This window comes from Neomonachus schauinslandi, chromosome 5, assembly GCF_002201575.2.
Source record: "Neomonachus schauinslandi chromosome 5, ASM220157v2, whole genome shotgun sequence".
Classification (NCBI taxonomy): domain Eukaryota; kingdom Metazoa; phylum Chordata; class Mammalia; order Carnivora; family Phocidae; genus Neomonachus; species Neomonachus schauinslandi.
This window is the reverse complement of record NC_058407.1, coordinates 137,773,061-137,785,994: the sequence shown is the minus strand read 5'-3', so window position 1 is coordinate 137,785,994 and position 12,934 is coordinate 137,773,061. Positions and strand designations below refer to the sequence as shown.

At 52.6% G+C, this 12,934-nt stretch overlaps 1 protein-coding gene across 1 annotated transcript; it reads right to left on the bottom strand.

Annotated features, from left to right (window-relative positions):
- Window positions 1-1,459: 1,459 nt before the first annotated feature.
- Window positions 1,460-12,738, bottom strand: DECR2 (2,4-dienoyl-CoA reductase 2). Its single transcript, XM_021698349.1, has 9 exons — window positions 12,481-12,738; window positions 7,949-8,017; window positions 6,582-6,633; window positions 5,903-6,038; window positions 4,532-4,656; window positions 4,367-4,460; window positions 4,056-4,160; window positions 3,362-3,579; window positions 1,460-2,272 (listed from the first exon to the last, which is right to left on the bottom strand). Exons 1-8 carry the CDS (start codon window positions 12,558-12,560, stop codon window positions 3,362-3,364), a joined length of 879 nt encoding a protein of 292 aa, XP_021554024.1. The 5' UTR covers window positions 12,561-12,738; the 3' UTR covers window positions 1,460-2,272.
- Between the last annotated feature and the right edge of the window lie 196 nt (window positions 12,739-12,934).

Genomic DNA, 12,934 nt, shown 5'->3' with positions numbered 1-12,934 from the left:
GAGGGACAGCCTGGGCTAGTGCAGAAAGCCGAACAGACAGGGCCTATGTTGCAGCCAGCGGGCCACCGCATTCAAGCCATTATTTCTGGGTATTCCTGGAAGAGACTGGCATGTGATTTGGTAGACCGAGGCGAGACTGTCTGCCATCAGCAACGTGGCGGCATCACCAATGCAATCCGCTGATGGCCCCAGGAGAATACAAAGGCAGAGGAAGGACGACTCCCCCTCTCTCTGCTTGAGCGGGGAGGTCCATCTTTTCTTGCCAGAGCACCTGTTTCTCAGACCATCGGACACCACTGGCTTTCCTGGGTCTCCAGCTTGCAGACGGAGATCGTGGGACGTCACACACTCCAGTCCCGTGAGCCAATCCCTAAAACAAACCTCAGATCTGTCTCTACCCTATTGGTTGTTTCTCTGGAGAAGCTGACTGAGGCCGGAATCGAAGGCCCGCTCCTACAACCTGCTTTCCAGACTCGGTCCTCCCAGCACGAAGTCACTGTGCAGTCCCAGCAGGCAGCCTTTCTTAACCAGACCCCCTGGGGCAGTGTTTTTACCTCAACTGTGCCACCCAAGCTTCAAAAGCAGCAGAGCCTGGCTGTCACCCTACCTCTGGCAGCCCCCAGGGCCTTCTTCAGGGAGAGGTGGCAGCCCAGACTGGCGGCTCTGAGGACAGCCTGTCTCTCACTGGCTACCCTCCCCAGTAACTACTCCCACCCAGGAGCGTGAGAAGGACCCATCTGTCTCCTTGCTGCTGGACTTGATGCCACCACATTCTGCTCTCCGTGACAAGAAGCACCTTTACTTTATTTTATTTATTATCATTATTTTTTTTTAGTAGGCTCCACACCCGGCATGGAGCCCCATGTGGTACTTAAACTCACGACCCTGAGATCAAGACCCGAGCTGAGATCAAGAGTTGGACGCTCAACTGACTGAACCATGCAGGTGCCCCATGAAGCACCTTTAAATAGCAAGTGCAGGGACCCCCTCTGCCAGGTGGCTTCTCGGCTGCCCTGGTTCCCCCCGTGCACTCTCGAAGGCAGGGAGGGTCTCTTCATAGAATGAAGGGACTGGGACAAGGGACATGTGAACGTGGCATCTGGGGCAGGGGCTCAAGCTCCATCCTCTAATCACGACCACAACAACCTGGGAGCAGACCAGAACCTTGTGGGTAACGTAGCCCCCTCGGGGACCTGGCTGGTCTGAGCACAGACCCTCCCACCACGGAAGCAGACGACCTCCCCTTGCCTCAGGGTGGGCTCCACCTGGCCGAGGATGGGGGCCTCAAGTACCAGGTGGGAAGAGGTTTCTAAACTCCTCGCAGAAAAAAGACAGAAAGGAAACATCCCCACCTTGAAATGACTGCATCACACTGGTGATTCAAGTGTCTTCCTTTTCCTTCTACAAACTTTTGCAAAGTCCAGTAAATTGTCTCATAGTAAAAAGAATATTTTTTAGGGAAATGCATTTATTGGCAAAATGCTAGGACCTATGCTTATGCCAACCAGTGGTACAGACAGGCAGGAGAGGGCTGTGTGCCAGGTGGAGGGCCTAGAAAGTCAGGCCTGGAATGGCGCAGGACTAAGTCCATGGGAATGTCCCAGCAAAGGACAGACTCCAGGGCAGGTGGAAGACAACCCGGTCCATGTCACCAATGGCTGAGAGGGATGGATGTCCCCCAGCCAGGGGATCCCATCTGCAGCCCAACACTCTGGTGAGGAGATCCAGGACCCCAGGCCTGGGCTGGGAGGGATCAAACCTGCTTCTCTAGCCTCTCTGGTCTGGCTTTCCCTTGTGGAGTAAGATCCCCAAGTGGAAGAGCCAGGAAGGGAAGACAGGGAGCCTGAGATGCCCCGGTTTCTGCAGCCAGGCAGTGGGGCCACCTCAGGGCACCCAGGGGACACAGGCAGGAGGACAACAAAGGCCTCCCAGGCCAGGACAAGACAGGGCAGACAGGGGGGACAGCCGCAGACCCCAGGTCAACTCCTGAGGGAGCTCCAGAATGTTACAGTCCCCCTGGCAGACATCCAGGTGAGCAGATGGCCTCACTGCCCGGTCACTCCCACCTGAGCACGGGAGACGGGGCCATGGGGAGGGAATGTGGACACAGCACAGTTCCCAGAGGAGGGGCCAGTCTCTGGTTTAGATGCTGCTGAGACTGTCCAGTTTGTGGTGGGAGGCAGTCGTGGGAGGAGCACTGTAGGAGGAGTCCCAGGGGGACTGTGGACCAGCTTCCCTTCAGAATGGCTCCTTTGCTTCAGCCGTCCTGTGCCTGTCAGAAATTCCGGCAGATGCCAAGGTCACAGGGGAAGGCTGAGGGGCACCAGCTTCTGCCTCCTGCACATCCCCTGGGCAGCACCCCTGAGTGGCCAGTCTAGGGTAGGAAGAAAGCTGCAGGTCCACATCAGTGCCCACATCAGCAGGCAGCCAGGCCTTGTGCATCTCCGGGGGGTGTCAGCCCCTTCTGCAATCTCCCAGAGCTCCCCAAGATGAGCATTCCTCATCCCAGTGACTGGGGGGCCAGCCTGGGGCCCACACCCTCCCGCTGTCCAGCTGCCCACATCCCATGGGCACTGAGACAGGTCGGCCTACAACCAAACCACAGAGGGCTTCAGAAGAGGGGCTTCTCAGCATCACCTGTGTCCACAAACAAACCCACCTGCTCCAGGGAAACCTGCTCCCACCATGGCTTCATGGTGTGACCATATGCTGTGAGCTCCTGGAGTGACCCTCCACCACACCCACCCCTCAGAGACAGGATGGGAGCCAGCCATGGCCCTAGAGTGTTTCTGCCACCGGCCCGCAATGGGGACCCAAGAGGTCTGGGGGACAGAGGAGCTCAGAGGCCCAACACCTCCTCCGCCTTCTTCAGAGGAATCTGCTGCTCAGAGAAGTAGGGTGTGCAGCCCTCACAGGCTGGCCCCAGCACCAGGATCAGTGGGAGAAAAGTGGAAGGCAGAGAGCAATGGCACCCTCGCCCTACCCCCATGGGCCCAGCAGGCCCTCAGGCCTCCAGAGAGGACACCCAGTGGAGCTCCCAAAGACAGGGGTTCCCAGCTGCTGCGGGTCCTGATTTACAGGGAGGCCCTGAGGTCTGCGGGGCAGCTACATTGGGCTGGGCCCCCTCCCAGCACCACCCATCTGCTCAAGAAGACTCCTCCTCAGCCCTGCCCTAATATGGTTTGGTATGTTGGGGTAGTCAAAACCCAAAAGTGCCCAAAACATGTCTAAAAATACACCCAAGGGATTCAGGGGAGACACATCAGGGCCCAAAACAGTCAACATCAGCCCCCTGGATGGGGGTTTCAGGAAGGGGCCCAAGGACAGAGGTGACCCCCAGAAGGTGAGAGCGACACATCACCTAGAGCTTCGCAGAGAAGGATGCGAAATTGTCCAGCAACTTGATGTCATTGGGGAATGTCAGCCATGCCCCACCGTCAACCACCAGCACGGCACCCGTCACGTAGGATGCCAAAGGGCTGGCCAGGTATAGCGCGCTGTGGGCGACCTCTGTCTTGTTGCCCAGCCTCTGCAGGGGGATGGCCAGAGTCTTAGTGCTGGCACTGGCCTGGGGGCCACCTGGAAGGGCAGAAGGAGGCTCAGCCCCGTGAGCCCTAGGACGAGGGCCCTCCACTCTCCTCTGCCCAGCTCTCCCTAAACCACATCCAGGAACCCTGGGGGGCACTGTTGGCACCATCCCAGCAAGGCAGGAACAGCAAGGTACGGCCACGGCCGCAGAGCCAACACAGGGCTCTGACACACACCCCGTCAAGGTTGTGGAGGCGTTCATGGGTGCCCCCCTTTGTGTCTGGCTCATGTGTCAAGGCCGGCAGCTCTGCGGCCTCTACCTCCAAGGAGCTGCTGTCCACGTCTGGCCAACCATTAGTCTATCACAGGTGCGCTCCCCAAGAATGGCCAAGACTTGGCTTGGAGACAGCCTCTTTGCCAGCCCTGGGAGCCATGAGGAAGTGGTCCTTCTCCTCTGCCTGTCCCAGCCAGGTGGGAGAGGGTCCCATGGAGGCACTGTGGGGCACGGGGTTCCCCAAGAGGCTTACCCAGCCGCCGGAACCCCTCTGTGCCACTGATGGGGCCAGGCGCGAGGCTGTTGACACGGATGTTCTGGGGACCCCACTCCACAGCCAAGTGCCGTGTCATTGCATCTGCAGAGAAGGCAGGCAGGCATGAGGGGGGTGCAGGGCTACTCTGCTTTCTGGGGTGGCTCGGGTGTGAGTCGGGGCTCAGGGCCAGGCCTCTCCACTGCCCACCACTGGGCTTAACTTCACTAGGACACTGCTGGCTTCCACGGACAGGCAGGAGAGGGACCTAAAGGGAGCCCAGGCAGGCAGACCAGAGGGGGTGCCCGTACCCACAGCTGCTTTGGCAGAGCCTGCATGCACTTGAAGCACCTGCCCCCGGGTACCCAGGGTCGCGGTGATGTTCACGATCACCCCTCCATGGTCCTGTAACACACGGGGGAGTGTAGTGAGTGGGTGGCCAGAGGAGACGTCTCCCAGGTAGAAAGAACACTCACCCTGAAGAACTTTTCATAAAGCACACGAGATGTGTTGAAGGTGCCCAAGGTGTCGATGTCCATCACGGTCTTAAAGGCATTGAAGGACAATGTGCTGGCAGGGCACAGGAAGTTTCCAGCTGCACCTGCAGTGTGCAAGAAGACAATGGCTGGTGCTGGAGCCCCAGGCACTTAGGACACATGGACCCTCAGGGTGGTCCAGGCTGGACAGGGAAGGGGCCCAAGCACTTGGGTAAATGCTTGAATGATAGGGCAGGATGGATATCATGGGTTGAATTATGTCCCTCAAAAACATATGCTGAAGGGGCGCCTGGGTGGCTCAGTCAGTTAAGCATCTGACTCTTGATTTCAGGTCAGATCATGGTCTCAGGGTTGTGAGATTGAGCCCTGGGTCGAGCTCTGCACTGAGCATGGAGCCTGCCTAAGACTCTCTCTCCTCCCCACATCTAAAATAATAATAATAATAATAGGGGTGAAGAGTCTGCTTCTCCCTATCCCTCAGCTCCTCCCCCTGCTCATGCTCTCTCTCTCTCTCAAATAAATAAAATCTTCAAATAATAATAATAATTTATAAAGACATGCTAAAGTCCTAATCCCTAGTACCTGTGAATGTGACCTTATTTGGAAATAGGATCTTTGCAATGCAATTGAATTAAGATGAGGTCACCCGGGATTAGGGGGGCCTAAATCCAAGGACTGGTGTCCTCCTAAGAAAAGGAGAAAAGACACAGAGACACATGGGGGAGGCCATGCAGAGACTGGAGTGATCCCGCCCCAAGCCAAGGAGCACCAAGGATTGCCAGCAACACCAGAAGCTGAGAGAAAGGCCCGGAACAGATCCTCCCTTGGACCCGTGGGAGGGTGACCCCACCGTGGTTTGGGATTTGTGACCTCCACAAGTATGAGAGAACATATTTCTATTGTTTTAAGCTACTCAGCTCGTGATACCTTGTTAGCTGCAGGAAATCAATACAGCCTGTGTTTTTAAAAGGAAATTTCAGCAAAGAGTGAACCTGATGTAAACCGCAGACTGAGGTTAACAGCATGGACCATACTGGTTGATCAACTCCTACAAATACAAGCTGTCCACACCAGGGGGCACTGTGTGTGGGGATACACGGAATTCTAGGTACTAGCGGCTCAATTACTCTGTAAATCTAAAACTCTACTAAAAAAATTAAGTCTATTCCTTTTTTTTCTTTTAAGGGGAGAATTTTGGGACATCAGAGTACCCTGACTCTGAGTAGGCGGAGTTCCAGGATGTCCACTTGAGCCATGACTGCACTGACCCAGACGGAGCCTGGGGCCCAAGACGGGAGTTCTGAGGCCGACCCATCAGAAGCCCCTGGGCCTCACTCATCAGCCACTCACAGTTAACAAGAATGTCGATTTTCCCAAACTCCTTCAGCGCCTGGTCCACGGCAGCCGCGACGGCTGGGAGAGCCCGAACATCCAGAGATAAAGGGAGGCACCGCCGGCCAGTGGCGGCAGTCAGCTTTCCCGCAGCCTGGAAGCCAGACAGGAAGAGAGGTGGCCAGCAGCCCTGTGGCTTCCGGACCTGACGAGGGTGATGTGTCCAGGTGACGCTGGACCCCACTCTGGAAGGCACAGCTGGTAAGTGGCCACTCCATGCTGTGCCGCAGCCCTAGGTGACACTCTCTTCCCCTCGCCCCCGGATCCTCCTTCCACATTACCCTCCAAGCCACTGGTCCCTGGCCGTGGGTCAACGGCAGCACCAGCTGACTTCCAGTCCCTGCCCAGAGACCAGCTGGGGCAGTGGTGAGAGTCTCCTCCCAGGTGGACGGGACATGCAAACCACCCTCAAAATCCTTATGAGCCGGGATCTCTCTTGGGGCCGTAGTCCCACCCAACGTGAGAGCCTCCTCACAATAATGAGACTTTGGAAGAAGGCTGGGATATCCTTGGGAGGCCACTTGCACTGAAGCTCCACATTTGGGAGAGGGGCAGGTTTTGGTGTCACCATCTTCCGAGCCTCAGGACCCCCCAGAGCCACCCATGGATGAGGTGGACACAGGAAAGACCCCCTCACCTTTGACACTCTTAGAAGGCTTCTGCTGGCGATGACTGTGTGGCAGCCGTGCCTGCAAAGCCAGAGTGCAGGTGTGAGGGTGGCACGGTGCCAGGGGCACCCCCAGGTGGCCTCCTGCCCGCTCTAGGCACAGCTCCTTTCCCCCAAGGGTCTCTTAGGCTGTGTCCAAAGGCACAGCTTGCAAAGAACACAGGAGCCTGAGCAAAGCAGAGTGGCACCGTTGGTGCTCACCCGGGGGTGTCCTGTCTGGGTCTCTCTGGCACAGGGTATCCCAGCCACTAGAGCTGTGGGCCCCGCCCCAAACACCATGTGCACTGCACTGAAGCAGCTGGAGCCTCAGACGCACAGCCCAGGCATCTGCATGGGGCCTGCTGGGTCCCCCTGGCCTCTCCCTATGAGGTTGGAGTGAAGAACAGGGAGGGCCCATTCTGCGGCCAGGGTGCCTGCCCTGCCTCACAAACTCGGCCTCACAGTAACAACAGTATCTACCACCTGCTAAGAAGGTCCCACCTAATCCTCAAAATGACCCTCAGCATAGCTGGCCATGCTCAGAGAAGCAACATGCACACAGCCACCAGCTTGGAAAATGAATTCACCTGGAATGGATGAATCCCCAAATCTCATCTAGTGAGACCTACCTCTCTGGTATGAAAAGTGGGGGCCCAGGGCACCTGGGTGGCTCAGTCAGTTAAGCGACTGCCTTTGGCTCAGGTCATGATCCCAGAGTCCCGGGATCAAGTCCTGCATCGGGCTCCTGGCTGGGCAGGGAGTCTGCTTCTCCTTCTGACCCTACCTCCTCTTGTGCTCTCTCTCAAATAAATAAATAAAATAAAATCTTAAAAAAAAAAAAAAGAAAGAAAAGAAAAGTGGGGGCCTGGAGAAAACTGGGAAGGATTCGATAGGATATCAACAGGCTTCCTCTTTCCCCCAACCCCAGCCTAACTCTGGCCCTTTCCTCAGTGGGGGTCACAAGCAGTTGACCTGGACATAAGGTCACAGATCTTGTGTCTCAAGAGACACTGTGCTCTGCACACTGCTGGGGTCAACTTGGCTCACCCTGACCCTGGCTTGGCAAGACCCTAGGGAGCTTGGCAGTAGAGTTACCTCAACCTGTTGAACCCTTCCTCTTTGTACAAATGGGGGTGCTGAGGCCAGAGCCACAGTCTCAACTAACCTCTAGGAGGAGACTAGAGTCCTGCCTCCTCCAGGAAAGCATATGACGCCTTTCAGATGCTCTCCGGTGGCCTGTTGCCTAGAGGAGTTCCTACCACCCACCAGCCTCTTGCCCAGGGATCCAACAGGGTCCATGCAAGGTGGGGCGAGTTTCAGGGGGTGGGAGTGCACAGAGTACCCAGAGCAGTGCTCACCGCATAAAAATCTCAGCAATCCGGAACCCGATCCCAGAGCCGCCACCTGGGATGAAGGCCACTTTGTCCCTAAGAAAACAGGAGGCACTTTAAAGAGATAGGTCCCTAGTTTCTAACAAACAGACCAAAATACACACAGGGTCCAGTGTATTGCTCTGTTCTGTTCACCTGTCTGATGATATTCTCTCTCTCATTCTTTTTTTTTTTCTCAGTTTTGGGTCTCTTCTGATTTATTTAGTGCATAGTTCTCTGGGGTCGTTGTTGCCATTTTAGTATTTTGTTCTCTCTTTCATCTATTCTTCTCTGGACAGAAAGACAAGATGGAAAAACTCACCTCAAAAAAGAGAACAAGAGGCAGTGCTCACTGCCAGGGATCTAATCAATATGGACATAAGTAAGATGTCAGAACGAGAGTTCAGAATGACAATTATAAAGATACTACCTAGGCTTGAAAAAAGCATAGAAGACACTAGAGAATCCCTTTCTGGAGAAATAAAAGAGCTAAAATCCAAACAAGTCAAAATCAAAAAAGGCTATTAACGAGATGCAACCAAAAATGGAGGCTCTAACTGCTAGGATAGATGAGGCAAAAGACAGAATTAGTGACAAGACAAAATGATGGGGAATAAAGAAACTGAGAAAGAGATAAACAACTACTGGATCACGAGGGGAGAATTTGAAAGATAAGGGATACCATAAAGTGAAACAATCTTAGAATAATTGGGATCCCAGAAGAAGAAGAAAGAGAGAGGGGCAGAAGGTATATGGGAGCAAATAATAGCTGAGAACTTCCCTAATCTGGGGAAGGATCAAGTCCAGAAGGCACAGAGAACCCTCCTCAAAATCAATAAAAACAGGTCAACACCCCGACATATAATAGTGAAGCTTGCAAATCTCAGAGACAAAGAGAAAATCCTGGAAGCAGCTTGGGACAAGAGATCCATAACCTATAAGGGTAGAAACATTAGATTGGCAGCAGACCTATCCACAGAGACCTGGCAGGCCAGAAAGGACTGGCATGATATATTCAGGGCGCTAAATGAGAAAAATACGTAGCCAAGAACACTTGATCCAGCAAGGATGTCATTCAAAATAGAAGGAGTGATAAAAAGCTTCCAAGACAAAAAGAAACTAAAAGAATTTGTGATCACTAAACCAGCCCTGCAAGAAATATTAAAGGGGATCCTTTAAGCAAAGAGAGAGCCCAAAAGCAACACAGACCAGAAAGGAACAGAGACAATCTACAGAACAGTGACTTTACAGGTAACACAATGGCACTAAATTAATATCTTTCAATAGTTACCCTGAATATAAATGGGCTAAATGCCCCAACCAAAAAACACGGGGGACCAGACTGGATAAAAAAACAAGACCCATGGATATGCTGCTTACAAGAGACTCATTTTAAACCCAAGGCACCTCCAGATTGAAAGTGAGGGGGTGGAGAACTATCATGCTAATGGACATAAAAGAAAGTTGGGGTTGGGATGCCTGGGTGGCTCAGATGGTTAAGTGTCTGCCTTCGGCTCAGGTCATGATCCTGGGATCGAGCCCCGCATCTGGCTCCTTGCTTGGTGGGGAGCCTGCTTCTCCCTCTGTCTGCTGCTTGCTCTCGAGAGAGCACATGCTCTCTCTCTCTGACAAATAAATAAAGAAAATCTTAAAAAAAAAAGAAAGAAAGCTGGAATAGCAATCCTTATATCAGACAAATTAGATTTTAAGTCAAAGACTTTAAGGAGATGAGGAAGGACACTGTATCATAATTATAAGGTCTATCCAACGAGAAACAATTGTAAATATTTATGCCCCTAACATAGAAACAGCCAATTATATAAAACAATTAATAACAAAATTAAAGAAACACACTGGTACTAATACAATAATAGTAGGGGACTAGGGGCGCCTGGGTGGCTCAGTTGGTTAAGGGACTGCCTTCGGCTCAGGTCATGATCCTGGAGTCCCGGGATCGAGTCCCACATCGGGCTCCCTGCTCAGCAGGGAGTCTGCTTCTCCCTCTGACCCTCTTCCCTCTCATGCTCTCTGTCTCTCATTCTCTCTCTCGCAAATAAATAAAATCTAAATAAATAAATAATAATAGTAGGGGACTTTAACACTCCACTCACTGTAATGGACAGATCATCTAAGCAAAAGAGCAACAAGGAAATAAGGGCTTTGAATCGACATTCTTCTTGAGTGCACATGGAACAGTCTACAGAACAGGTCACATACTGGGTCACAAATCAGGCCTCAATGGGTACCAAAAGACTGGGATCATTCCCCACATATTTTCAGACCACAATGCTTTGAAACTTGAACTCAATTACAAGAGAAAATATGGAAAGAACTCAAATACATGGAGGTTAAAGAGCACCCTACTAAAGAATGAATGGGTCAACCAGGAAATTAAGGAAGAATTTGAAAAAATCATAGAAACAAGTGAAAATAAAACACAACTGTTCAAAACCTTTGGGATGCAGAAAAGGCATCCTAAGTGGGAATTATATAGCAATACAAGCATTTCTCACGAGGGGCGCCTGGGTGGCTCAGTCGGTTAAGCATCTGCCTTCGGCTCAGGTCATGATCCCAGGGCCCTGGCATCGAGCCCTGTGTTGGGCTCCTTGCTCAGTGGGGAGCCTGCTTCTCCCTCTCCCACTCCCCCTGCTTGTATTCCCTCTCTCACTGTCTCTCTGTCAAATAAAGAAAATCTTCCAAAAAAAAAAAAAAAAGTAGTGATCCAAAGGTGCACATGCACCCCAATGTTCATAGCAGCAATGTCCACAATAGCCAAACTATGGAAAGAGCCCAGTGGTTTTAAATATATGAGGTGCCTGGGTAGCTCGGTCAGTTAAGCATCTGACTCTTGATTTTGGCTCAGGTCATGATCTCAGGGTTGTCAGCGGGGAGTCTGCTTGAGATTCTCTCCCTCTCCTTCTGCCTGCCCTACCCCTGTTCATGTATGCACACAGGCATGCATGTCTTTCTCTCTTTCTCTCTCTAAAATAAATAAATCTTGGGGCGCCTGGGTGGCTCAGTCGTTAAGCGTCTGCCTTCGGCTCAGGTCATGATCCCAGGGTTATGGGATCGAGCCCCACATTGGGCTCACTGCTCGGCGGGAGGCCTGCTTCTCCCTCTCCCACTCCCCCTGTTTGTGTTCCCTCTCTCACTGTGTCTCTCTCTGTCAAATAAATAAATAAAATATTAAAAAATAAAATAAAATAGGGGCGCCTGGGTGGCTCAGTCGTTAAGCATCTGCCTTTGGCTCAGGTCATGATCCCAGGGTCGTGGGATCGAGCCCCACATCGGGATCCCTGCTCCGCGGGCAGCCTGCTTCCTTTCCCACTCCCCCTGCTTGTGTTCCCTCTCTCGCTGTGTCTCTCCCTGTCAAATAAATAAAATCTTTAAAAATAAATAAAAATAAATAAAATAAATAAATCTTAAAATGTATATATATATTTAATAATGTAAAAAAAATGAAATCTTGCCATTTGCAACGACATGGATGGAACTAGAGGGCATTATGCTAAGCATAATAAGCCAATCAGAGAAAGACAATTACCATATGCTCTCTCTGATAGGTGGAATTTAAAAACAAAACAAAATCAGAGAGGGAGACAACCCATGAGAGACTCTTAACTCTAGGAAACAAGCTGAGGGTTGCTGGAGGGGAGGGGAGTGGAGGGATGGGGTAACTGGGTGACAGACATTGGGGAGGGCACATGATGTAAGGAGCACTGGGTGTTAATACGAACTGATGACTCAGTGACCTCTACCTCTGAAATTATTAACACACTATTTGTTAATTGAATTTAAATTTTAAAAAGATAAATTTTATTTTAAAATATTTAAAAATAAAAAGGAACAGTCAGAATAAAAGTCTTGAAATTTAAAGAAAAGGAGAGGGAGAGATCCCTGTTGACTTAGGGGTGGGGGGAAGCCAGTGGTTCTCTGAAGACTTTGACCCTGTTCACTGGGCACTTCTATCAGATCTGAATTGTTGACAAGAAAACATGATGACTTTTGTAAGAAAATGAAACGCTGCGTTTTAAAGCCTGCATTCCTAGGCTTTCTGGGTCTTCATGAAAAATTATTTCAACCTAAAAAGCTCTATTCAGAAAGTTATCAGTTAAGGGGCGCCTGAGTGGCTAAGTCAATAGACCCTGAGACTTTGGATCTCAGGGTCATGAGTTCAAGCCCCACGTTGGGCATGGAGCCTACTTGGAAACAATAATGAGGTTATCAATTAGGTGAGAAAGGTTCTCAAGACATACAAGCCTTCCTCCACCTGCCCCTCACTCCCACCCTCCCAGGACTACCCCTGGGAACACCCGCCCCCACTGACCAAGACAAAACGTGCTCCCAACAGTGCAAAGGTTAAAATACCAGAGTGCTTGCGTCCCCAGGACTACCTAGATATCTAGACGGTCCGGCCGCCAGGCACGGGGTCCGCACACATCCCAGTAAAACCGCAGTTCCCGAGCCACTTCTGCAGAGGCGGGAGGCCCCGCCTCGGGAGCCCCTAACTCGGCCCTCACCAGAGCAGGTCGGGGCAGAAGAGATGGCGGTACTCAGGGAGACACTCGTCCTCACTGACGTCTGGCGGCGGCTGGGCCATGGCTCTCGGTGCGGGCCGGGGGCGGCGAGGACAGTAGGGACCTGCCCGGATCCGGCAGCAGCGGGGTCTCCGACACCGGCCGCGCTCTCAAGCCGTCAGCACCCTACAACTGGGGAGGACCGAGATCCAGCCGGCCAGTCCCCGACGTCCGATCGCCCCGCTAGCCCCGCCCACAGCCACCTCCTCTTCCGCCCAGGGCGCCCCGCCAGCCCCGCCCACAGCGGTCTCCTGGTTCCTCCCAGGACGCCCCGCTAGCCCCTCCCACAGCTGCCTCCTGTTCCTCCCAGCACGCCCCGCCCACAGAGGTCTCCTGGTTCCTCCCAGGTCACCCCGCTAGCCCCGCCCACACCCGCCTCCTGTTCCTCCCATCACGC

Excerpts from the sequence above, each read along its gene's own strand:
- DECR2 (XM_021698349.1), bottom strand. The coding sequence starts at position 12,560 with ATGGCCCAGCCGCCGCCAGACGTCAGTGAGGACGAGTGTCTCCCTGAG. Across the intron at positions 6,039-6,581 it reads GCCTTCTAAGAGTGTCAAAG|GCTGCGGGAAAGCTGACTGC; the intron begins GTGAGGGGGTCT and ends TCTGGCTTCCAG. Across the intron at positions 4,657-5,902 it reads AATCGACATTCTTGTTAACT|GTGCAGCTGGAAACTTCCTG; the intron begins GTGAGTGGCTGA and ends TGCACACTGCAG.